This window comes from Juglans microcarpa x Juglans regia, chromosome 7D (assembly GCF_004785595.1).
Source record: "Juglans microcarpa x Juglans regia isolate MS1-56 chromosome 7D, Jm3101_v1.0, whole genome shotgun sequence".
NCBI lineage: Eukaryota > Viridiplantae > Streptophyta > Magnoliopsida > Fagales > Juglandaceae > Juglans > Juglans microcarpa x Juglans regia.
Window position 1 is genome coordinate 23,937,177 of NC_054606.1, and position 26,684 is coordinate 23,963,860.

Here is a 26,684-nt window from a genome sequence, read left to right on the forward strand (position 1 = left end):
GGATGTTATAGGTTTAAAAGAAGGCATTGGAGGGAAATCATCCGGAAGATCATCCACTACTTCTTTGGTTAAAGAATCTGGTATTTTTGGTAGGACTGATGATAAGGAGGCAATAATTAATTTGTTGCTGTCAGATAATGTAAGTGGCATTGAGTTGTGTGTGATTGCTATTGTTGGCATGGGGGGACTTGGTAAGACAACCCTTGCTCAGCTTGTATACAACGACGACAGAATGGAGGAGCATTTCGATCTTAAAGCATGGATTTGTGTTTCGGATGATTTTGATGTGTTGAAGATGACGAAACCAATTTTAGAGAAGCTTGGATTGTCAACTAACAGTGATAGTAAGAGTCTAGATTGGCTTCAAGTTACACTACAGCAAAATCTGACTGGAAAGAAATTTCTTATTGCTTTAGATGATGTTTGGAATAACAATTATTCAGAATGGGAGGCCTTAAGTAACCCTTTTAAATTCGGGGCAGCAGGGAGTAGGGTGATTGTAACCACACGGGAGCAACGTGTTGCATCAATCATGCACTCTAGTACAATTTACAATCTAAAGAAATTACAAGGAGAAGATTGTTGGACATTATTTTCAAAACATGCGTTTCATTCTGGGAACTCTGATGCTCATCCGGAGTTGGAAGTAATTGGTAGACAGATAGTGAAAAGGTGTGACGGCCTACCCTTAGCAGTCAAGACAATTGGAGCTCTCTTGTGGTCTAAACTAGACGTTAGCGAGTGGAATAAGACACCGAGGAGCGAAATATGGGACTTGTCGTGTGATGTTATTCCTGCTCTAAGATTAAGCTACCAGTATTTGCCCTTACATCTTAAGCGTTGCTTTGCTTACTGCTCAATATTTCCAAAAGATTATGATTTTAAAAAAGAATATTTAATCTTATTGTGGATGGCGGAAGGTTTGTTGCCACAAGTGAAAGACAAAACAATGGAACAAATTGGTGATGATTACTTCGTTGATCTTGTATCAAGATCATTGTTCCAACAATCAAGTATAACATATGAGGAGAGGTTTGGAATGCATGATCTTGTCAACGACTTAGCAAAATTTGTGTTAGGACAATTTACCTTTAGACTAGAGGGTGAAAATTCTCTTGAAATTGTCAATAAGACACGCCATGTTTCATTTTCCAGAATAAGTGTTGATACTACTAAGAATTTTGGGGCGCTTTATGAGACTAAGGGGTTGCGTGCTTTCCTGCCAATATATTCTGACAATGAAATCTTAGCTAAAGAATATGTGGATTTGCTACCAATTCTAAGATGCTTGCGAGTTTTCAGTCTATGTTATTGTCAGAATTTGATTGAGCTGCCAGATTCAATGGGCAAAATCAAACATCTACGATATTTGGATCTCTCTGGAACTCCAATTAGAAAGATACCTGACTCCATATGTAAGTTGTGCAATTTGCAGACCTTGAAATTACGGTGTTGTTTGAATCTTACTGCATTGCCAAGAGATACTTATAAACTCATCAATTTGCGCCATGGGGTACAAAGACTATATCGAGTTGTGACTTCCAAATTGGTGTCTGTTACGATATCGTGTCCATTGAAGTCTCGCATAATCTCACTTTTTTCTTCTTTTATCCATCTCTTAAAAATGTATTTTCTGGAAGTATCTTAATATCCATAACATCGAGAATTTTTAAATTATGACTACACAAAGTTCTACACCTCTCAAACTTCCTATGGCTACATGAAACATTGCTTTCCAAAGAATTCCATATGACTCTTACCATCTTTAGGCTTCCCATATATTGACACTACATATTCATGAAACGAATCTCTTTCGCTACGCTCTTTGACAAAAGCTCATTGAAACTCTTCATATTGCTTTTGAAACTTCAAAAATAATTTTGAAGTATATATATTTGTTGCTTGCATCAACATAGGTGTTGCAATCTTAACTTATGGCAACTTTTGCTTGAAATTGTACTCTGCTTGCAGCTCCTTGTAGCGTTTAACATTGAGTAACCTTTCAAAATGCATGAAGAAACAATATTATGATTTGACTATAAATAATCCTTCAAGTCAAAGTTCAAACTTAGACTCAATTGTGTGGAAATCATTCATGCAAAAATGACATCTTTGCATATGTTTTTGCCCATTTTTCTTCCAATTCAAACAAAACTTGTAGCAAGAATTGTCACTTCATTGTACTTGTGAAGCATAGAATCCCAATCATTGGATAACTCTTCTTCCTCTTCCAAAATTTTAAAACATGCATTGAGATTAATTCTAAAGTCACTTTCACCTTTTAATAAATGACTAATATGTATAATAGCATTTTGCATTAAATACCACTTACAGAGTCGATGATAGGTACTTGGCATAACCATTGATATAGCTTAATTTTGCCATTGTTGGATCTTAATCAGCAAAGATGGTCTTTGATTTCTTCCCTGACATTGCTACAAAGAAAGTCTCAAACAACCATTCAATGACTCTACAGTCTCGTCATAAAGAAGTAAGCACCAAATATCACAATCTTTGTGATGATTAAACCCAACAAATATTGCAAGTGGTTGATACTCCTTGTTAGTCCTATATGTCGAATCGAAAGAATCTATGTCACCAAATAAGTTATAATCAACAATTATTTGGGATCTGCCCAAAAAATATTTGTTATCTTGTATGCAACATCGAAATGTATAACATTATAAAAGGAAGGATTCTCTCATTTTTGCTTTTGGAAGTATCCAAACAAACTCCCGCCTTGCCATAATTTAGCTCTCATTGTTGTTTGTTCTAAATTTGCAAGAGTATCTTTCCCACCAACTTGCCTACCTTGCATGAACTCATAAGAGTCCTTCAATTTTATACCAAGACCATCTACCAAACCATTTTTCAATGCTTGTGCTTTTGAGATCTTTTGTTGTGATGACATCATATGACATCATATGCATGTAATATTTTTGTTTTTATTTATCATGTTCAAATATCATATGTGCTTTGCAACCTATCCTTGTTTAAGCTCACTCATATCTTTTTTGTCCATCTTTCACCTATTGACATTGGGATCGAAATCCCTTTCTACAAAATACAAGTTTTCTTGAAGTCATTAAGCCATCTAATTTTCTTTTATTATACCACTCTCTTCGAATACTAAATCCATAGTTCTGTGACTTCCGTTCATACTCATTATAGAAGTCGTATGCCTCTTATTCAGAATGAAACTCAACTCCAAGCTTTGGTGTATGTTCAATAACTAAAGTTTGATCATTGTTCTTGATTATCCTCCTTGTGTATTCTGGCCAATGGAAAATTACGACAAATACAAAAACTTTTGGGGTCATGTCAAGTCCTAGTACTTGTCGAACAGAAAAAACAAAAGCGATTGAAAACCAGCAATAATTTTCTAGATCTACACGTTAGAACAACTTATTAGCAAACACAAGCGATAAAAATATAATCAACAAAAAAGGCAAGCACAAGAGACAAGAAAACCAAACAATGGCTTAATCAAAAAGAGCTGGAAGGCCAAATTGGGTCAAAAGCATCTCATTTTTCATGCTTTTATAGATCTCTTCCATTGAATATATACTTTTTAAGAATAGATCTTGGGCTTTTTAAAGAAAATATATACACCAAAATCGTTTCTGTTCTGTTTTCATCTCTTTTGCTTAATAGTTTCTTTTTTTAAAAAAAAAAAAAACCTTTGGTGATTTTAGGAAACGACATGTATACATGAGAACAAAAATGGAAGAATCCTTAGGAGAGCAACACATTTGTAAGGAAAACAAATAAAAGGAAAAGAGTTCGAATAACATATATATGAGAGAGAAATGTAAAACAAAGTCGATTCACATTTACCAATCCATGCTTTTGTTGCTTGTTCTTCTTCTTCATGAAGCAAGTGGTCAAGGAGAAAAAACAATGGATTTTTATGAGCACATGTCAAACCAGAGTATTTCAAATGAGTTCAGTGGCCATCGTATAATGGGTTTTTACATGGCTTTTCGCATTCTCGCACCACAAAAAAAAAAAAAAAAAAAAAAAAAAAAAAAAAAAAAAAAAAAAATTGCACGACATTCGTTTGGTTAAAAATTTGTGATTATTGGCCATTGAATTTTAACCGGAGATGTCTTGTTAGTTTTATGATAGGAGACAAGTCGGACCAGTTATTTTTTATCTACAGTAGAGACATTCGATCTTCCTAATTTCTGGCCTAGCATATAAAAATCTTCAACTCAACCTATTTTACTTTTGATAAATTCTTTAACTCATCATCTCTACACCACACACCTGTTACATAAAATATAAAAATATTAAAAATAAAATTAGGTGTGTAGTTTAGAGATGATGAGTAGAAATTTTCTTTACTTTTTTATTAAAGGAATATTAATTTAAAATATTAAAAATACCGCAACTTAAAAAGGAAAAAAAATGAGAAGAAGAAAACCCTTTTTTAAATTAAGAAATTTATCATTTAAATATATTTTAAAAATTGGATTAGAATTTTCATAAAAGGAAACTTTCATCTCTACTCCATTTATCCTCTATTTATTAAAAAAAACCAATATAACTTTAATCTCTACTTCGCTCCTCAATTTATTATTATAAAACTCGCGCCACTTCTAACATTTTAAGAAATCGTCAAAAGACTCAAAACAACCAAGTTCGCCTGAAAACGATATTGGTAAGTAATAATTATATATATATATATATATATATTTTTTTTTTTTTTCTTAGGATTTTTATGGAATTCCACCCTAAGAATTTTAAGCAAAATTCATTTCTCCATTCATATGCAAATTGAAGGAAGTCTCTGTTTGGCTCATTAAAAAAAAAAAAAAAAACACCCTTCTGGATAATTTTTTAACTTTCGGTGAAGTTAAAAGATGGATGGCTTTGCACAAGTGATATGACCCTAAAAACAAATAAAGAAAGAGAAAAAGTCTAATTCTTATGTAAATTGAAGTAGTGTATCTATTGTTTGGTAGATAAACTAGATTATAGTCGTCTTAGAGATAATGTCAAATAAAAAATTTGATTTGATTATTATTTTGTATGATATTTATCCTTATTTTTTTTTTTTCGGTTTGGATTCACAACCCAGCTCAGCTCATCTCAACTCATCTCATTACTATTCACTACTATTCATCAACTTAAACTCACAAATCTCACTACTATTCATAACTCATCTCAACTCATTTTCGAATCCAAATGGTATTAATCACAATTCACAATATTAAAAAATGTAATCCTTAAAATTCATCTCTCCCTCCCCTTTTCCCTTTTCATTTTGATTTCTATCTTATTTTTAATTTCTATCCAGTCACACATCCAACAATAAAAGGAATCTCAGTTAGCAACTTACGAGTTTCCTATCTTGTGACTTGATTCTCTCAAGAGAACAGAGATGGTGTAAAACGACTTTTTTTCGTGAGTCTCCGTCGTGAGTGGGGCAGGTTAGTTTTTGTCATTATAGGCATTAGGGCTGTACAGAAACTGACACCACCGGCTGCCACCAATGCGAACAGACCGGCCGCGTCAGGAATCGGCCGGAATTGATGGAGAACCGGTCGGCATGCAGTGGTAATTTGAAGAAACCGACGTTCAACGGTTCGGTCTCGATTTGAAACTGGACCGGACCACTGAACCGACCGATATAATAAAGTCTTTTTTTTTTAAATATACCCTTATCGAAATGATGCCGTTTCACTTGCTTAAGTTTAAATGGAACGACGTCGTTTATGTTAATAAGTATTACAACAGATAATAGAAATGACGCCGTTTGGCATTAAACCAAACGACGTCGTTTTATTAAAGATGTAAGAAAAAAAAAATAAGTCTGAAACGACGTCGTTCCACTTAAACTTTTGTGGAACAGCGTCGTTTTGAGATGAGTCGTCTTCTTTCCCAGCCCCTTATTCTCCCGAATCCAATCTCTGCAACTCTCTCTCTCTCTCAATCTCTCTCATTATTCTCTCACTAGAACGGCCAGAGAACTGATGCCGACCGAGAACCGCCAGAGAACCGCCTCGATCGGTTTCCTCCTCCCCATCGATCGGTTACGGTCGGTGCCTCCTTTGTTTTTTCAGACATCGGTCGGCGTCGATTTTGTCCAAAAACCACGCTGACGACGTCGGTTTTCACCCCTAATAGGCATGGAAGGAATCAAAGAGAAGTGGGGTTAGCTAAGGCTCACAGAGGAAGAGGATATATCAATAGAGTTGGCAGGGAAAGTAGTGGCAGAGGTACTGTACCGAAAGGGAGAAAGGTGTTTGATTGGCAAAGTTTATTTGGAGCGGAGTATAGCCAAGATTATTTTGGAGAGTACTATCTCAAAGATTTGGAGGTTGAGCAAGCAGGTGACTTTTCAGGAAGCGGGACAAAATGTTTTTATTATACACTTTGCTACTCATGCTAATAAGCAAAGGATAGAAGGGGAAGGCCATGGTTTTTTGACAATGCTCTCTTTGTCATTAATCCGTTCGATGGTTTTACTCAACCACAGAGTATGAAGTTTGACAAGGCAGCGTTTTGGGTACAGTTACATAATATGCCATTGGTGGGGATGAACAGAGAATGTGGTGAAAGAATTGGGAACTCAATTGGGATGGCAATTGGAGAGTGGAGGAAGCTAGGGACAATGTTATACTAGACTATTTTAAAAGGTTCTTTACTGCCTCAGAACAACAGGGGGACATGGATTTTTTAGAAGGTTTGAATGGCAGAATAACAGCAGAGATGAATGAGTGTCTAACACAAAGGTTTACAGAGGAGGAAGTATATACAGCTCTACAACAAATGAATTTTACAAAAGCTCTTGGGCCTCTTTTCTTCCAAAAATACTGGGATACTATGGGAAAGGATGTCACTGCTGCTGTGTTGAATGCTCTGCACAATGGTAAGTTTCCTAAAGCTCTCAACCATACTTTCATTACCTTGATTCCAAAGAAGAAGAAACCTAAGGTAGTGGCTGACTTCAGACCTATTAGCTTATGTAATGTGCTTTATAAGTTGTTGTCAAAGGTTCTAACAAATAGACTTCAATTGATTCTACCAAATGTCATATCTTCCTCACAAAGTGCTTTTGTCCCTGGAAGACTTATAACTGACAATATTCTTGTGGCATATGAGTTAATACATTTTCTTAGACACAAGAGAAATGGAAAAATTGGTTATATGTCTCTTAAACTAGACATGAGCAAGGCATACGATAGAGTGGAGTGTAATTTTCTGGAAAGGGTAATGACAAAGTTGGGTTTTGATGAAAGGTGGGTGCAACTAATTATGTGGGGTGTGAGATCTGTTTCTTTTTCTATCTTTGTTAATGGTGAACCAAAAGGCCCTATATTTCCATCTAGAGGTTTAAGACAAGGGGACCATCTATCCCCTTATCTTTTTTTACTATGTATTGAGGGTCTGATGTCTCTTTTACAAAAGAGTGCTACTAATCATCAAGTTGAGGGGATAAGAATTTGTAGAGGGACTCCAAAAATAAATCATCTCTTATTTGCTGATGATAGTGTTTTGTTTTGCAAGGCTAGTATGGAGGAGAATCAGAGGATTCAACAAATGCTGGATATTTATGAAAAGCATCGGGTCAGAAGGTGAATAGGGAGAAAACTGCAATGGTGTTCAATACAAATTTTGATAGAAGGCGACATGAGGTTTTGGGGTGTGCAGAATCTTCAACAGTATGATAGATACTTGGGTTTGCCTCCAGTAGTTGGAGTGGCTAAAAATGTTGTGTTTTCTGATCTGAAACATAAAGTTTGGAGGAAAGTGCAGTTGGAAAGAAAAATTATTATCACAAGGGAGAAGAGTTCTTATAAAGGCAGTGGCTATGTCCATTCCTACTTACACCATGAGCTATTTTAAGTTGTCTGGAAACTTCTGTTCTGATTTGGAAAATATGATGGCTAAGTTTTGGTGGAGTCAAATAAAGGATGAGAACAAAGTTCCTTGGGTGAGCTGGAGTAAGATGTGTGTAACAAAAGGACTAGGTGGCCGTATGGGTTTTAAATATTTAAGAACCTTCAATATGGCTATGCTTGCCAAGCAAGAGTGGAGGATTATGAATGATAAGTCCAGTTTGCTCCACAAGGTGCTTAAAGCGAAATATTTTTTCACTACAGACTTCATAAATGCTCTACTGGGTTCTACACCATCTTACACTCGGTGTGACATATAGGAAGCAAAGAAGTTATTATTCCAAGGCTGTAGGTGGAGAGTTGACACTGGGAGCTCTATTAATGTATGGACTGATAAGTGGATACTAGAGTATAACTTCCCTCAAACTTTGGAAAATCACCAAAGAGATCAACTTATAGGTGTGACAGTAGCAAGCTTGATTGATCAAACTACTCGAGGGTGTGATGTGGAGAAAGTTGGTAGTATATTACCCCAAGAGCAGTAGCTGCAGTACTGAAAATTGTGTTGGCACCATGAAACAGAGAGGATAGACTGTTATGGGACCATGAGAGAAATGGTCAATACAGTGTGAAGAGTGGCTATCGATTGTTCCATTTACTTGGTAAGTCCCCACATGAAGGTGAGTGCTCAAATGTTACAGATCAAAGAAAGAAACTTTGGCAGCTTAAACTACCATGTAGGGTGAAGCTTTTTGCTTAGAGGGCTTGCAAGGATGGGTTGCCAACTTTGCAAAATTTGAGAAAGAGACATATTCTTATAGAGACTGAATGTAAGTTTTGTTGGGAGGGTGTAAAAGATGTTGGCCATGCCCTTTACTACTGCTCTTCAATAAGGGATAGCTGGTTCCATCAGCTGAAATGTTTGCCACCAGAGGAATGTCGAGTAGATTTTGTGGAGGTAGTCAAGAAAATCATGAGATCTGACATCAAAGAAGATGTGGAAAAATTCTCTCTAATTGCATGGGGACTGTGGTATAGAAGAAATTAGAGAGTTTATGAAGATGAAGTTTTATCTCCTGAGCATGTAGTGGAAAATGCTTTGTCTATGCACAAAGGGTATAAGGAGGCTAGAGGGAAACCAATAAAGCAGATTGAGAAGCACTGCAGGTGGTCTCCCCTAGCTGAAGGCAGTGTGAAACTGAATGTAGATGGGGCAGTGTTTATGGATCAGGAGAAGACAGGTGTGGGACTTATTCTTAGAGATTTAGAAGGTGAGGTTCTCATGGGTGCGAGTAAAAAGGAACTGGAAGTTAAAGATCCTACTGAGATTGAACTCTTGGCAATATTGAGAGGTTTACAGTTTTGTGTGCCTCTGGGTTTGAAGGAACTGGTTATTGAGAGTGATTCTCTTCTCTTGGTTACTGAGCTGAAACATGATAATGTGTCTTTTGCTTTTATGGGCAATTTAATAGCAGAAATAAAGGAGTTGATGAAGAAATTCTAGAGCTATAATGTGCAGCATGTTGGAAGGTTGGGCAATGAAGCTGCCTATTGGCTAACTAGACAAGCTTGGCAAGTTGAAGACCTATTGGTTTGGTGGAACTCATATCCAAAATGTATTTCATAGATCATTTGGTCTGAACAAGTCTTGTAATGTTGATTTTGTGCTTAATAAAGGATGTCTTTCTATATATATATATATATAAAAAAAATTCTCAAAGTTGCCAAATTACAATGCCAAAAATGAGTCAGACTAAATATTAGTATTGAGAGATGGTACGTACAAGTTTTAAATAGATAAGTCTTGCGCAATGCCATTATAAAAAAAAGTAGAACTCACTCCAAAAAGTGTAAAAAAAAAAAAAAACTATTATTTTTTAGTGGGACTTACTTTAATTTTACAAAGGATTTGCTTGAGTAAAATGGATGTATTTTGATTGTATAAGTTAGTGCTTTTGAAAACTATTAAAAGGAAAATGGAGTTGATACGATGGATTTAAATACGCATCAGAAAAATAGATACAAAAATAAATAAAAATACTAATAATAATAATGAAATTTAATTATTATATAGAGAATAATGACTAATCCAATATAGTTTCATGATTTTGAATAGATTAGTCAAAATGTTAAAAATAACATGTTTAGCTTAAAAAAAAAAAAAAAAAAAAGGCTAAACTATTGCATAAAAATAATTGATATTAGGATCAACAATTGTTACAAGTCGTTTTCGTCTACATGTTAGTACGTCAACAATTATCACATAAACAACTTTATTTATTGCACTACTTTGCACAACCCATGTCCACATTCAATATAAAACAAGAAAGCTGACAATGCATCAAAAATAAATAAATAAAAAGAAAGTGACAACATGCATGCATGAGGATACTTGAAAGAAATTGCTGGTCTCTCTCACACTTTGTATTAAACTAAATAATTTCTTTAAAGCATCATTCAGCAGTAGTTTAGCTCCATCACTTCCCTCTGGTCATTTTCCTGTATAAGCAGAGAAGAGACCTTATTTACCATTTGACTTGGGTCTCCTATTTCCGATCTCTTCCTTCTTTCATTTACTTCGGTTTCTGCTATTTCATCCCAGAAAACATGGCTGAGGTTGCAGGCCTACTTCTCTCCCCCTTCCTCCAAGTACTCTTTGAAAAAGTTGCATCCCCTGAGTTCGTTGACTTCTTTCGAAGTCGAAAACTTGACAGAAGACTCTTGAAGAGGCTGGAGATAGCGTTGCTGATTGTGAATGCGGTGCTCGAAGATGCAGAGGAAATGCAATTTACAAAGCCTATGGTGAAAAAGTGGCTTGATGAGCTCAAAGACGCCGTCTATGATGCTGAGGATATCCTGGACGAGATTCATACTGAAGTCTTGCGATGCAAGTTGGATGCTGAATTTCATACTGTCGCAACTAAGGTACGAAAAACCATCTCTACTTCTCTTAGTCCTTTTGTCAAGGAGATAGAACCAAAGATAAAAGACATACTCGAGACATTGGATCATCTAGTAAAACAGAAGGATGTTATAGGTTTGAAAGAAGGCGTTGGAGGGAAATCATCCGGAAGATCGTCCACTACTTCTTTGGTTAAAGAATCTGATATTTTTGGTAGGGACGATGATAAGAAGTCAATAATTAATTTGTTGCTGTCAGATAACATAAGTGGCAATGACTTGTGTGTGATTGCTGTTGTTGGCATGGGGGGACTTGGGAAGACAACCCTTGCTCAACTTGTATACAACGACGATCGGATGGAGGGGCATTTTGATCTTAAAGTGTGGGTTTGTGTTTCTGATGATTTTGATGTATTGAAGATGACGAAAATATTTTTAGAGAAACTTGGATTGTCAACTAACGGCGATAGTAAGAGTCTAGATTGGCTTCAAGTTACACTACAGCAGAATCTGAGAGGAAAGAAATTTCTTCTTGTTTTAGATGATGTTTGGAATAAGAATTATTCAAAATGGGAGGCCTTTAGCAACCCCTTCAGATTCGGGGCAGAAGGGAGTAGGGTGATTGTAACCACAAGGGATAAACGTGTTGCATCAATCATGCGCTCTACTGAAATTCATGATCTAAAGAAATTACAAGAAGAAGATTGCTGGAAACTATTTTCGAAACATGCGTTTCATTCTGGTAATTCTAATGCTCATCAGGAGCTGGAAGTAATTGGTAGACAGATAGTGAAAAGGTGTGAAGGCCTACCCTTGGCAGTCAAGACAATTGGAGCTCTCTTGTGGTCTGAACTGGATGTTAGAGAGTGGAATAAGATACAAGGGAGTGAAATATGGGACTTGCCAAGTGATGTTATTCCTGCTCTAAGATTAAGTTACAAATATTTGCCCTTAGATCTAAAGCATTGCTTTGCTTACTGTTCAATATTTCCTAAAGACCATTATTTCGAAAAAGAAGATTTAATCTTATTGTGGATGGCAGAAGGTTTGTTGCCACAAGTGACAGGCAAAACAATGGAACAAATTGGTCATGATTACTTCGTTGATCTTGTATCAAGATCATTGTTCCAACAATCGAGTGAAAGTACTCTGGAATTCGGAATGCATGATCTTATCAACGACTTAGCAAGATTTGTGTCTGGACAATTTACCTTTAGGTTGGAGGGTGAAAATTCTCTCGACATTGTCAACAAGACACGTCATTTTTCATTTTTCCTAAACCAATATGATACTACCGAAAAGGTTCTGCCTGCGCTCTACGAGGCCAAGAGATTACGTACTTTCCTAAGACTACGTCATAACTATAATACAATGCCAGTTAAGGAACTTGTGCATGATTTGTTGCCAACGCTAAGATGCTCACGAGTTTTCAGTCTATGTTATTATCAAAATTTGATTGAGCTGCCAAATTCAATTGGCAAAATCAAATGTCTACGATATTTGGATTTTTCTAGAACTGCAATTAGAAAGATACCTGATTCCATATGCAACTTGTGCAATTTGCAGACGTTGAAATTACGGCATTGTGAGAATCTTACTGAATTGCCAAGAGATACTCATAAACTCATCAATTTGCGCCATCTTGATTTTAGTGATACTCCCATAAAGGAGATGCCAATACAATTGGGAAGACTACACTGTCTTCAGACATTGACTGAATTTATTGTTGGTAAACAAAGTAGAGCGGGCATAGAAGAGTTGGGGAATCTTGCAAATCTTGGGGGAAAGCTCTGTATTTCGAATCTCCAAAATGTCGTATCTCCTATACATGCTTTGGCTGCCAGCTTGAATGATAAAAAGTATCTGGACGAGTTGAATTTGGAATGGAATGACGAAAATAATATTTCAGAAAGTCAAAAGACTGTATTGGACAATCTTAAACCCCATGCAAACTTGAAAAGTCTCTCTATCATCGGCTATGGTGGTAAAAAAATTTCAGACTGGATTGGGCATAATTCATTTTCTAATATAGCCTCTCTCTATCTATTTAAGTGCAAGTATTGCTCTATCTTACCACCACTTGGACAGCTACCTTCTCTGCAGTCCCTTTCTATTGTTCAGTTTGATGGAATCGATGAAGTTGACAGAGAATTTTATGGCAATTGTTCGTCTTCAACAAAACCATTTGGAGCCTTGAAAGTTTTGAAGTTTAGAGACATGCCGAAGCTGGAGAAATGGTTTGCTTTTGGTGCTGAAAATGAAGGTGGAGCTTTTACTCATCTTGAAGAGCTTGAGATTGTTAACTGCCCTAAGTTAAGAAGAGAGTTGCCCATCCATCCTCCTTCTATATCTAGACTTGTGATAGAAGAATGTCCGTTGTTGGTAACTTCACTTCTAAGAGAAGAATTTCCAACAGGATTGCAGAAACTTGCAATTGGAGGATTTGATGCGTTAGAGTCCATACCAGATAGATTGATGGACTTCAACAGTAGTTGTCTTGAGGAGTTAAAAATTAGTGGTTGCCACTCGCTTATATCTCTGTCCAGTGCTGGTCTACCTTCTACATTAAAAGTCCTTGAGATCAAAGATTGTAGCAAGTTAGAGCTTCAAATGCACTGGAACTATTCATCCCTTGAAAAATTGCGGCTTGAAAATAGTTGTGATTCTTTAAAGTCAATTTCATTAAATCTATTTCCAAATCTGAAATCCATCGAACTAAATCGATGTAGGAATCTGGAGTCTGTTGATGTTCCGCAACAACTTGAACTTGATTTAGTGGCCTTGTCATTAATACATATAATTAATTGTCCTAATCTCGTTTCATTTCCGAATGGAGGATTGCGTACCCCAAAACTTATGTGGTTACGCATTATCAATTGTCGGAATCTAACGTCACTACCTGACAAGATGCACATACTCCTTCCGTCTCTTTGGAGTTTGCATTTAGAGAATTGTCCAGAAGTTGAGTCATTCCCTGAAGGAGGCATGCCTTCCAAACTAAAAATTATTCACATCGAAGACTGTGACAAACTCCTCGCCAATAGAAGGGGATGGGGATTGCAAAATGTCCCCTCCATTCGAGTCATTGTTATCAAAGGCAATTGTAAAGATGTGGATTCCTTTCCGGAGGCGGGGTTACTTCCCACTAGTTTGTTAAGTATTTCCATCGGAGATTTTCCAAATATGGTATCTTTGGACTATAAGGCACTTCGACACCTCACCTCTCTTGCTGAATTGTCAATATGTTCCTGCCCCAAGTTGAAGTTTATGCAAGAAGAAGGGTTGCCTGCCTCCATTTCTATTCTACGGATCAGCAAATGTACTTTGTTGGAAAAACAACTGGAAAGCAAAAAAGGAAAAGCATGGCGCAAGATTGCTCACATCCCCGGCATTTATATTAATGGTACATTGATTTGACCAAACTACAAGTCTAGCAGGAGTCCCCAATTTCAGTTATATTATCTACAACACGGATGGACGACGACAAAGGTATGTGCAGCTTTAACTACATTATCTCTTCCCAACCAGCTAATTCCTCTACATGATTTACCATTCCTTTTTAAGGTTTGCTTTAAAACTATCTTGGGTGAAACAGAATGCTTTGTCGATTGCTCCTTCTCCCTCAAATTGATTATTTCAGAAACAATTATTGAAATTTGTCGAGTCTCTCTCATGCCATTGCTAGATACTGATGTGAAGCTTTTGTAAAGCTGCAGGTTTGTTCCGGTGATGCGTGTTTCTACAGATTTCCTTTTGGATGTTCGTCATCGTACGAGACTTTTTTTTTTTTTTTAACACGGTCGGTTTCCTTTCTGAATTACTGGTGTCATGCGCTACGAATCAAACTGTTTATCCCTATGACAATTTCAGTTTTTGAAGTCCAAATTTCCAATCCAGATGCAGTCTTCAGGGCAAGGACTAGGCACTGTAAATTCCCTAGAATGTGAGCTGTAAGGCCCAGTGATGTGAGGCCCAGATCCGTGAGCAAGGCCCAACCTTTCTTGTAGAGCTTGAAATGGCGCCGTTTTGGGTAAGCGTTTTCTTCTTCATCAGCTTCCTCCCGATTCCTTCTCTCCCTCTTTCTCTTTCGATTGTTCTTGCTTTTTCACTTCCAGACGTCTCTCTCTCACCCGTTAACCACTTTTCCTCTCCCAATATTTCTCTTCTTTTTGTTTGGGTCTGTTCGTGAATCCCACTTTTATGCCCTAACATTTCACCATTTTATTTTCCCTCACATTCGGTTTTTCTCTCAAATTCGATGCCCTCTCTCTTACTCTGTTTTTTTGCATTTTTGCTTGGAGTTGCAGGTAGTGCAGATGCGTTTTATTGGTTTTTCTTTCACTGTTTTCCCCTTTAGTCGCTCACTCACGCTCGATTCTCTCTTGCTCTCTCCCATCTGTGAAGTGGATAACCTCAGTGGGTGACGCCGAGCCCTGTTGAACGAAAGTAAGATCCTCTCTTGGTTTCACAAACGCCACACACACATTTTGAGTTTGCTCTCTCTTTTCCCGTCCACACATTCACTCACCTGCATTTTTTTTCTAGCTAATTCCTGGTGCTACGTTGTTGGGTGGAAAAGAAAAATTTCAGTCTTGGTTGCCGAGAGCTTCTCCAATTGGTAAATCTCTTCATTTCTCTTTTCCTCTTTAAGATTTCACATCTCTCTTCCTTTTACTCAAAATGGTTATTGAATAGAAATTTTGTTTAAAGTGCATTCCGTGGTTTTGGTGGATTTTCTTTCCCGTGCGTCTTCGTGTTTGTTGTAGGGCAGTGAGTACGTCGTTCTACTCGGTTTCTCATAAACGTTGAGCCTTCAACCGTAAGTTATTCACTTCGTTGGGTATTTTTCTCTCTTAAAGAAACAAAATTCTGACTTTCTCACTGAATCACAGGGAATTATTTTTTTCATCTCTAGACAGTGTTGCGTCGCTCCCTTATTTTATCGATCACCACATGACGCTAGGTAAGAGATATTGTTGTAAACTTTCTTTGGCACCAGTTTACGTGTGTTAGAAGAATAAAATTTGATTTGTTGGATTGGTGTTTTAGAAATATATAGAAGTGAGTCTTGTTGGGTGCCAATTAACATTTAGAAGTGTTGGATTTTCTTTTACGGAGTTGTGAACGAGGAGAAACGCTTAATGTGTAATGTTGTTTGGTTAAATTGTTGGTAGTTGCTTGGAGTTATGGGCCGCTGAAATGGGTGTGATTTATTGATTATTTGAGTTGACATTGATTTTGGAGGGTGTATAGGACAATATTGAAGTTGGTATATGATATTTTGGGTTGAAGTGTCGGTTGTCCAGATTGTTGTTTGGTTGTTTGAGTTTGATTAAATTTGCTGAAATATGGTTTAGAAATTGGGTCTTAAATTTTTAGATCGAAATTGTGTTGTTGGTTTTTAATACTTTGTTTATATATATTATTTTTATGCATAGGTGACGAAAGTGATAGAGATCATTTTCAAGGCATTGATAATATGTTGCAAGAGTTAGATAAGCGAGGCTTCTATGCTAGGTTTTATACGAGTTAATAAGACTGAGGTTGACTTTCTGAAAACTTGCATATTTTGTGAAGTAATGGGAACTTGGGAAAACAAAAACCAACATCGGTCGCCTATTTGCATTATTCATGAAATCTATGTGAAAAAGGAAAAATATTTTCTGACATGCATTGTATAGACATGAGCTAAATTCTGTCATGTGTTGTCCGAAATCTAAAAAAGAGCGATATTGAGAATCTGAAAAATTGTGCATTTATTTAGAAAGATGTTTTGGCTTTGTTTTCAGTATGTGGAAATGATCTGATTTTGTTTTGATACTCTGTTTTATTTTGATATAACATCTGAAAACCTTGGCATGGTGTACTGATTTTTGTATCTGACTCTGTCTCTACTCTGCTCTGTTATGCTCTGCTCTGTTTGGGTTGGTACAAACTTCTCTGTCTCTGAGTGCACCCACTTTGGAAACAAAGTGATTTTATTGTGGTCTTTCCTGTGTGCACACTCGGGACTCTGAGAAGAATAACGGAAAGATTTCACCTCTGTCTCTGCCTGGTTTGGCCATCGGGATTAGCACAACCTTACCATGAGGGTGAAACATGATCTCTGCTCTGTGAAATGCTCTGTTTTGATATGATGATGATACTCAGTTTATGTTATGCCAAAGTACTACGGGTTTTACTTGTCTTAAAACCATCACTCTATCACTTTTGAAAAACATGTTTTGTTCTGTATGATAACTCTAGAAAAATATTTTTGTTCTGCATGCTATACTTTGTAAATGCTCATGTTTGCACACTAGCATATGTCCTCTGCTTACTGAGTTGTTGATAACTCACCCCCTTATCTTCATAATATTTTCAGATGATGAGGAGAGTCTAACTGAGGACCTGGATTAGAATGGTAAGCATGATTAAGCTAAGGAGAGGATGTTAAAAGAAGAAATTCTGATGTCATTTAGATTTGATGTCATTTAGATTTAATTATATCTTGGGTTTAGTAAGACTTATAAAATTATCAGTTCAGTTTGTTATGACTATCGAGAGATTTTGGACCCCTTAGTTTATTTTTTTTGTTGCGGTAATGACCTTGCGGAGTTTTCAAGGTGTTTATTTAGAAGACATGAGATTGAGCTTTGATTATAAAGTTTCGGAGATTTTTTTGTAATTGTGTTGGAAAACATGTTTTTAAGTGACAGGTAGTAATTCTCCAAGCCACCAGGGTTTGGGGCATTACATTTGGTATCAGAGACAGGTTTGAGGTTCTGCAGACTATAATATGTAAGATTTTAGAGTATAGATAGTCTTTAAGAAATCATTTTCAGATTTATTGTGATAGCAGAGCGGACTATAGGGTTGAATATTGTAAGTATTGGAAGTCTTAGAATTCGAAGACTTTAGGAATGATTTTGAGCTGTGGGATTTCACAGGTCTATGAACTAAGTTCATGTTGATTAAGGTTTGTGTTAATTCCGGAATTTTCTTATATAGTTAGATGGGGTAAGGTTTTAGATTTTGAAGATTGACTATTACTACCGTTGTGCGTACTTCTTTTCTCTCTATTATAGGTATCCTTATAATTTTGAAGTACAATAAATATGTTTTGTTTTACGAATACCACTAATTAATTATGTTCTTATGAACTTTATTTTTATTTTTTGAAAAGATTATTAAAAATCCAAGTTATTTTGTCAAGATGCCACCTCATCGTCGAGAACGAAGTATGTCAGACTTGAATGCAAACGAGAACGAAAGGGAAGCAAATCCGAGTGCTTCTGAGGTATTGCGAGCAGCGGCACATCAATTAATAGATGACCTCATGCAGAATCCCTTGGGTCGCCAACGTAACTATAATGAAGGGGGTTGTACTGTAGAGTAATTCAATCGAATGCACCCACTTTATTTGATGGGAAAGGCGATCCAACCCTAGCGGAGAATTGGATTCAGGACATTGAGGAGATATTGTGGGTCCTAACTTGTACAGATGAACAGAAGGTGGCATATGCCACATTCAAGCTAACCGGAGAGGCGAAGAGGTGGTGGATTTCTGAAAGAACTATCAGAGAAGCAAAATGGATAGAAAAAGTCAGTTGGCTGCATTTCAAGCAGATCTTTCTTGAGCGTTTCTTCCCTAGCTCGGTCCAAGATGACAAGGCTATGGAATTTGCCACCTTGGTGCAGGGAACAATGACGGTACACCAGTATGCAGCACTTATCTTATTCCCGATGAGAAAAAGAAGGTGCGTAAATTTGAACAAGGGCTAAATGAAAAACTTTATGAGTGAGTGGTGGGCTTTCAGATTCGGAACTTCTCAAAAATGGTGAATAAGGCCACAGTTTTTGAGCAAACCCTTCAAAGAAGCGCTGCACTGCATGAACAAAGGAAGAGGACTACTCCTACTGGGTACCATTCTAGCATGGACCAGGGACCTTGGAAAAAGAAGAATGAAGGTAGTAGCTCGGAAAAAAGGCCGGTTCAGGGTAACCAACAGCCCTATCAGTGTAGGACATGCAATCAAGTGCATTCTGAAAAGTGCAGAAAAGGGGTGAGATTGTGTTTCCGTTGCGGCAAATCAAGACACTACATCAGGGACTGCCCAATGCAATTGGGTAGCAACAAGGCGACCATACTGCCACCTAAGAGAAATGAATTCCAGCACGAGGCAACAACCAACGTCCCACTGCGCCTGCACGAGTTTTTGCATTAACACCTAGAAAGGTTAAGGATAGGAATGACGTGATCACTAGTATGACTCATTTGTTTTGCTTTAAGGATTTTATTTTTTCTATTTTATTATTTTATTATTATTCTATTTGTTGGTGTTGGTTAAGACTTTGGATATTTTGGTTCATGGATAAGACTGAATGTGGTCACAAGTACTCTTTCTTTGTTTTCTGATAACGCTATTGTGTTATTTGACTCGGGAGCGACACATACTTTTGTTTCCACAGCTTACTCTAGATTTTGCACTTTAGAAACTGAAAACTTGAAGCACAAGTTAGTGGTTGCGACCCCAGGAAATTCGGTAGTCTGTAGTGAGATTCTACCGGGGTGCCCTCTATCTATAGAGGAAAGACTAATGCTAGCAGATTTAATAGTGTTCCACATGATTGGGTATGGATTGGCTGGCTTCCTATCACGCTAGTATTGATTGTTTTAAAAAAAAAAAGTGGTTTTCAGACCCCGAAAAGAAAGTGAATTTTGGTTCACAGGGTTGAAAGTGAGATTGGTTCCACCCATCATTTCTGCCATTCAGGTTGAAAAATTGTTGCGTGATGGTTGTCAAGGATTCTAAGCTTGTGTGGTAAAAGCACCAAAAGAGGAGTTGAAGTTAGATCAGATACCTATTGTGAGTGAATATCCAGAGGTCTTCCCAGAAGATTTATTTGGACTTCCACCCGAGTGAGAGGTAGAGTTCGCTATTGAACTAGTCCCAAGCACGACACCCCTTTCTAAAGCATCTTACCGAATGGCACCGTTTGAATTAGTGGAACTCAAGGAACAGTTGCAAGATTTATTGGACAAGGGTTTCATCAGGCCCAGTGTATCACCTTGGGGAGCTCTAGTTCTCTTTGTAAAGAAGAATGATGGATCGATGAGAATGTGTATTGATTATAGGGAACTTAATCGGGTGACCATAAAGAATAAGTATCCGATATCTCGTATAGAAGACTTGTTTGATCAGCTTCAGGGTGCTCATGTATTTTCAAAGATTGATCTTCGATCGGGTTACCATTAATTGAAGATCAGGGCAGAAGACATGGCTAAGATGACTTTCAGGACCCGTTATGGCCATTATGAGTTTTTGGTCATGCCTTTTGGCCAGACTAATGCTCCAGCAGTATTCATAGATTTGATGAATAGGGTATTCCATGAATTTTTAGATAAGTTTGTGGTTGTTTTTATTGATGATATACCGATATACTCCAAAAGCAAGACTAAGCATGAAGAACATTTGGAGTTGGTGCTTGGGACACTTACAGATAAAAAGTTGTTTGCTAAGTTGAAGAAGTGTGAATTTTGGCTTGATTCAATCACGTTTCTGGGGCATGTAGTTTCGAAAGATGGCATTTCAGTGGATCCAAGAAAATTGGAAGCAGTGGTTAATTGGTCGGCGCCAAAGAATGTTCAGAGGTTAGAAGCTTCTTGGGATTGGTGGGCTATTATCGTCAATTCATTGATGGTTTCTCCAGGATAGCAGTTCATCTCACTGCACTCACTAGGACAAATAATAAGTTTGAATGGACAGCAAAGTGTGAAGAAAGCTTCCAGGAGTTGAAACAGAGATTGGTGACAGCTCCGATGTTGACAGTCCCCAAGGCTAGAGGTGGATTTGTTGTCTATAGCGATGCATCAAGGCTTGGATTGGGGTGCGTACTGATGCAACATGGAAATGTTATAGCTTGTGCCGCATGCCAACTGAAAGGGTATGAGCAGAATTATCCCACACATAATCTGGAACTCGCGGCAGTCATTTTTGCACTTAAGATTTGGAGACACTATCTGTATGGGGAAAAGTGCGAAATTTATACAAATTACAAGAGTTTGAAATATTTCTTTATCTAAAAGGAATTAAATATAAGGCAAAGGAGATGACTTGAGTTAATCAAGGATTATGATTGCACCATTAATTATCACCCTAATGTTGTAGCCGACGCCCTAAGCAGGACGTCAATGAGACCGACAATTGCAGCCCTTACCACTCAGCATAGATTGTTAATGGACTTAGAAAGAGCCAGTATTGAAGTTATCACTAGTGATACAAATGCTTTCATGGCCAGTTTAATAGTTCAACCTGCCTTGATAGATAGAATCAAAGCTGCTCAAAAAGTGGACTTAGAGTTAGTGAAGCTGTAACACTCGGACCCAATCAAACTTTTTTTTTTATTTATTGATTTTGTTATTTATTTATTTTGTTCATGTTATTTTGTTTTAATTCTTCACACGTAAAATATTTTTTTTCTTTTTTTGTCTTTCTTTCCGTCTATTTTTTCGTCTTTACCCGTTAGTCTTCTTTTTGTCCACGACATGCACACACACGCACGACTCTTCTCCGTCCGCATGCACGTTACTCTCTCATCTCTAGGGTTTTATTTGTGGTCATCCTTTCATCTATATATTTGCACGTTCTTCATCCTCAACAAAAACTGATAGTTGCCGCTTCTCCTTTTTCACGCCTCAGCCTCAATCACCCACTGTAACCACTCCTTGCTGCCGCACCGTCGTAGCTGTGTCCTTGTACGTTTGCAGCAAACACCTTCTCACCGCCACCTCCATCTCCACGTAAAACAAAAGCAACCCACACGACTGGCCCCTTGCACGACGGAAAACACTAGCCCGAAGCAGAACCGACCACTGCAAGCCTCCACCGGCAACCACACGACGATGCCACCTATCGTCCCGTAGCCTCTTCTGCAAGTTTCAGTTTCCTATGTTTTAGTATCCAAAAACAGAATAGCTTTCAGCCACCATAAATCGCTGCCATACCCTCCGCCGAGAGCTCCACCACGTTGTGACCCCACCTCACGAAAACCACCTCGGTTAGCACTACAGCGAGCCACCCTTCTCACGGAAAACCCAGCTGTGTTTTCCCCTGTTTTTAGCCACCCAAAACAGAGGTCCACCCATTGCACCGCACCGCACTAGCCGCTCCTCAGCCGTCGCCACCCGCTCGGAAAAGGGCGTTGAACACCCTCAGGCCACCTCAGCCCGTAGCACCCCCTCACGGTGAGTACCTCCCTCGGTTACTCCCTCATTTCTCTCCGCCCTCTCTCGCGCTCACCTCTCCCTCTCTTTTTCTCTCTTGCTCAGCCCAACTCGACGGCATCTCCGCCGCATTCCTGCTCCTCAGCCGAGCCACCACGGACCCTTCAGCCAGTCCCGTCGCGCCTCACCCCTCGACTTGTGCCTCGGTTTCCGTTGGGTAAGTTCCTGTCGCCGCATGTGTTAATCCCGTTATTTGCATGATTTACGTTATTTGCATAATCCTGTTATTTGCATGTTGATCTCGTACTTTATATATATATATATATATATATATATATATATATATATATATATATATATATATATATATGGAAGGTTGGTTTAACCTAATGTTTTCGGGTGAGAAGTTTTATTTTTGGGGTTTATGTTTAAATGAGCTTTGCTTCTAAGTGTCAATAAATATTATATTTGTATTTTAATAATATTGTTAATTAAAGGAAGTAAACCTATTTTTAAGAGAGAAGTTTTTCATGACTTATTTTATGGGAATTTTAGTAACTAATGTATTCTTTTTATTTTTACAATATTGTTGGTATTTTAGATATTTTGAATATTAATTTTTATTGAGTTATATAATTATCATAATACTTATTCGATAAATTTTCTTATTCGGTATGAATTCGATTAAGTGGATATTGATGGTCGTAGAAAATGATGGTATTTTAAGGTTATGAAGATTTTTAGGTATTGAATGATTAAAATAAGTTATTTTAGAAGTTTAGGATTAAATATCGAAATGTGTGATTAATTGAAAATTTATGAGAATTACGTTATTATTTTATAGGTGACGATTAATTATTGTTCGACATTTTAAGAAAAATACTGAAAAAGCTAAGAAGTCCAGGTAAGCAGGGTTCCTATGCTAGACTTTGCATAAAATAAAATGAGCTGAGGTCCTTTTTGGAAAATGTACATGTTTTGTTATGAAAAGAAATCTGAAAACAACCTCGGATATTTGTTCTGCATTACTCATGAGATTCTGTTTAAGACGAAATTATTTTCTGTCATGACTGGTGTAGACATAAGCTTATTTTTTACTTTCTGTTTCTGAACTTTGAAAAGAGAGCGAATATGAAATTTGTGCATAAATATTGTAAATATGGTTTGGATCTGTTTTGATTACGAAAATAATATGATTTTGTTCAGTACTCTGTTTGGATAAGATGTGATCTCTGAAAACATTTAGCATGACTCTTTGATTTTGAATTTGATTATGTTTCCGTTCTGTTCAGTATAGCCCTGCCACGGGTTATAATAGTAGATATGGCCCAACCACGGGTTATAATAGTGGATACGGCCCAACCACAGGTTATAATAGTGGATACGGCCCTGCCACGGGTTATAGTAGTGGTCCTTGTTTTGAGTGCACACCTTGGTGACAGAGTGATTTATGTTCTGCTTGGTTATCCGCAGATTGCACAACCCTACCACGGGGGTTATACATGGCTTCTGTTCTTATATGATGTTCTGATAATGATGATGATCATTTATGCTATGCCAAAAGGATATTTTTGAATGAAATTATTTCTAAATCTTCGCTCTGATATTTTGATAACATGTTTTGTTTCTGCACTCTGAGAATGAAAATGTTTTGTTATGCATTCTGATTTCTGTAAATACTCATGTTTACACGTTAGTATATGTCCTCTGTTTACGGAGTTGTTGATAACTCACCCCTTATCTCCATATATTTTTCAGATAATTTTAATGGTTCAGTTGGAGAACAAGAGTAGGAAGTTTTAGCAAGTTGTGATGATCGAAGTGGAATAAGTGCCTGAGGGTACAAGTGCTTATTTGAGAGTCGTAGTTAGTAAACTAATTTTAATTTTCGAGTATTTTGATTTGATGAGTTAAGGAAAATTTCGCATTTTAGAGAATTTTTAAGTTATGTTATTGAGATTCTCTTTATTGTCCTCATGGAGGAACTTAGATATTTGGGTTGATTAAATGAATTAGCATTGTTTCGGATTTTCTGGATTTTTAGTCGTGTTATTTAAGTTGATTTTAGATATTAAGAGTTAACTCTTCAGACCTCTGGGATCGGGACGTTACAGAAGCTAGTGGAAGAAGTTGGGAACGGGGACAAACCTGATTTTAGCGTTTCTGAGGATGGAGTTTTGAGGTTTAGAGGTAGAGTATGCATACCTGCTGATGATGAACTAAAAAGGGTAATTCTTGAATAAGCACATCGTTCTTTATACACAGTTCACACAGGGAGTACCAAGATGTATCGAGACTTGAGAGAGTATTTTTGGTGGAATGGTATGAAAAGATAAATTGCTAAATTTGTGGAACAATGCCTAACTTGCCAACAGGTGAAGGCGGAGCATCAGAGACCTGCAGAATTATTGCAGCCACTCCAGATTCTAGAATGGAAGTGGGAGCATATCTCCATGGAATTCGTGACAGGCCTACCAAGGACTTTAAGCAGACAAGATGCTATATGGGTGATCGTGGATCGCTTAACGAAGACCGCTCGTTTTGTGCCCATTAAATTTTCTTATAAACTGGAGAAACTAGTTGAGCTGTATGCGCGGGAGATAGTGAGGTTGTATGGAGTACCGGTATCCATTGTGTCGGATAGAGATCCTCGTTTCACTTCTAAGTTCTGGCGAAGCTTACAAGAGGTAATGGGTACTAAGTTAAGTTTCAGTACTACTTTTCACCCTCAGATAGATGGGCAGTCAGAAAAGACTATTCAAATCTTAGAATACATGTTGAGGGTGTGTGTGATGGATTTTAAGAGAACTTGGATGCGACATTTACTATTGGTTGAGTTTGCTTATAATAATAGTTTCCAGGCTAGCATTGAGATGGCACCCTATGAGGTTTTATATGGCAGAAGGTGTAGATCTCCATTGTATTGGGATGAAGTAGGTGAAAGGAAACTTCTAGAGCCAGAGATTATTCAGCAGACCACAGAGAAGATAGATACCATTCGGGCTAGAATGAAAGTAGCTCAAAGCCGACAAAAGAGTTATGCAGATAAAAGCCGCCGCCAATTAGAGTTTGAGGTTGGAGATAAGGTATTTTTAAGGATTGCACCAATGAAATGAGTTATTAGATTCGGAAGGAAGAGTAAGTTGAGCCCAATATATAATGGACCGTTTGAGATTCTTGATCAGATTGGACCAATGGTGTACATGGTGGCACTACCACCGGCATTCTCGGGAGTGCATAACGTGTTTCATGTGTCTATGTTGAGAAAGTACATCCATGATCCCACCCACATTATAGATCATGAACCCCTTCAGATTCAAGAGGATATGACCTACACCGAGGAACCAGTGCGGATTTTGGGCAGGAAAGAGCAAGTGTTACGGACTCGAACTATCCCTTTGGTTAAAGTATTATGGAATAATCATGCTATCAGAGAAGCATCTTGGTAATTCGAGGAAGAAATGCGAGTTAAGTATCCTCACTTGTTTGAAGAGAATTTTTATAGCTTGTAACAAATTTCGAGAACGGAATTTTTGTAAGGGGAGGAGGATGTAAGGCCCAGTGATGTGAGGCCCGGATCCGAGAGCAAGGCCCAACCTTTCTTGGAGAGCTTGAAACGGCACCGTTTTGGGTAAGCGTTTTCTTCTTCATCAGCTTCCTCCCGATTCTTTCTCCCCCTCTTTCTCTTTCGGTTGTTCTTGCTTCTGCACTTCCAGATGTCTCTCTCTCACCTGTTAACCACTTTTTCTCTCCTGATTTTTCTCTTCTTTTTGTTTGGGTCTGTTCGTGAATCCCAGTTTCATGCCCTAACATTTCACCATTTTTTTTCCCTCACATTTGGTTTTTCTCTCAAATTCGACTCCCTCTCTCTTACTCTATTGTTCTGCATTTTTGCTTGGAGTTGCAGGTAGTGCAGATGCGTTTTATTGGTTTTTCTTTCACTGCTTTCCCCTTTAGTCGCTCATTCACGCTTGATTCTCTCTTGCTCTCTCCTGTCTGTGAAGTGGATAACCTCAGTGGGTGACGCCGAGCCCTGTTGAACGAAGGTAAGATCCTCTCTTGGTTTCACAAACGCCACACACACATTATGAGTTTGCTCTCTCTTTTCCCGTCCACACACTTACTCACTTGCGTATTTTTTTCTAGCTAATTCCTGGTGCAACGTTGTTGGGTGGAAAAGAAAAATTTCAGTCTTGGTTGCCGAGAGCTTCTCCAGTTGGTAAATCTCTTCATTTCTCTTTTCCTCATTAAGATTTCACATCTCTCTTCCTTTTACTCGAAATGGTTATTGAATAGAAAATTTTTTTAAAGTGCAGTCCGTGGTTTTGGTGGATTTTCTTTCCCGTGCGTCTTCGTGTTTGTTGTAGTGCAGTGAGTACATCGTTCTACTCGGTTTCTCATAAACGTTAAGCCTTCAACCGTAAGTTATTCACTTTGTTGGGTATTTTTCTCTCTTGATGAAACAAAATTCTGACTTTCTCACTGAATCACAGGGAATTATTTTTTTTCATCTCTAGATAGTGTTGCATCACTCCCTTATTTCATCGATCACCACATGACGCTAGGTAAGAGATATTGTTGTAAACTTTCTTTGGCACCAGTTTACGTGTGTTAGAAGAATAAAATTTGATTTGTTGGATTGGTGTTTTAGAAATATATAGAAGTGAGTCTTGTTGGGTGCCGATTAACATTTAGAAGTGTTGGATTCTATTTTGTGGAGTTGTGAACGG

General features: G+C 37.6%; 2 protein-coding genes and 2 long non-coding RNA genes across 6 annotated transcripts in view; all 4 read left to right on the forward strand.

Moving 5' to 3' along the window:
* LOC121238232 (putative disease resistance RPP13-like protein 1) overlaps nucleotides 1-1,648 on the forward strand; it is a 1,814-nt gene extending 166 nt beyond the window's left edge. The window contains exon 1 of the mRNA XM_041135062.1: nucleotides 1-1,648. This exon is cut by the window's left edge and continues 166 nt beyond it. Within this exon, the coding sequence (XP_040990996.1) occupies nucleotides 179-1,648 (1,470 nt within the window). The 5' untranslated portion in view covers nucleotides 1-178.
* An 8,806-nt stretch (nucleotides 1,649-10,454) lies between these two features.
* LOC121238233 (putative disease resistance RPP13-like protein 1) lies at nucleotides 10,455-13,495 on the forward strand. The gene is made up of 2 exons (XM_041135063.1): nucleotides 10,455-13,319; nucleotides 13,478-13,495. The coding sequence occupies exons 1-2, from the start codon at nucleotides 10,455-10,457 to the stop codon at nucleotides 13,493-13,495; spliced, it is 2,883 nt and encodes a 960-aa protein (XP_040990997.1).
* Nucleotides 13,496-13,620: 125 nt separating this feature from the next.
* Nucleotides 13,621-14,698, forward strand: LOC121238781. 3 transcript variants are annotated; one of them, XR_005935166.1, is made up of 3 exons: nucleotides 13,621-14,237; nucleotides 14,465-14,547; nucleotides 14,619-14,698. It is a non-coding gene; the product is annotated as an uncharacterized LOC121238781 (long non-coding RNA). The 3 variants fall into 3 exon arrangements; XR_005935165.1 differs by having other exon boundaries at nucleotides 14,646-14,698; XR_005935167.1 differs by having other exon boundaries at nucleotides 14,465-14,517.
* Nucleotides 14,699-26,131: 11,433 nt separating this feature from the next.
* LOC121238784 lies at nucleotides 26,132-26,684 on the forward strand. The gene is made up of 3 exons (XR_005935171.1): nucleotides 26,132-26,173; nucleotides 26,271-26,374; nucleotides 26,448-26,684. It is a non-coding gene; the product is annotated as an uncharacterized LOC121238784 (long non-coding RNA).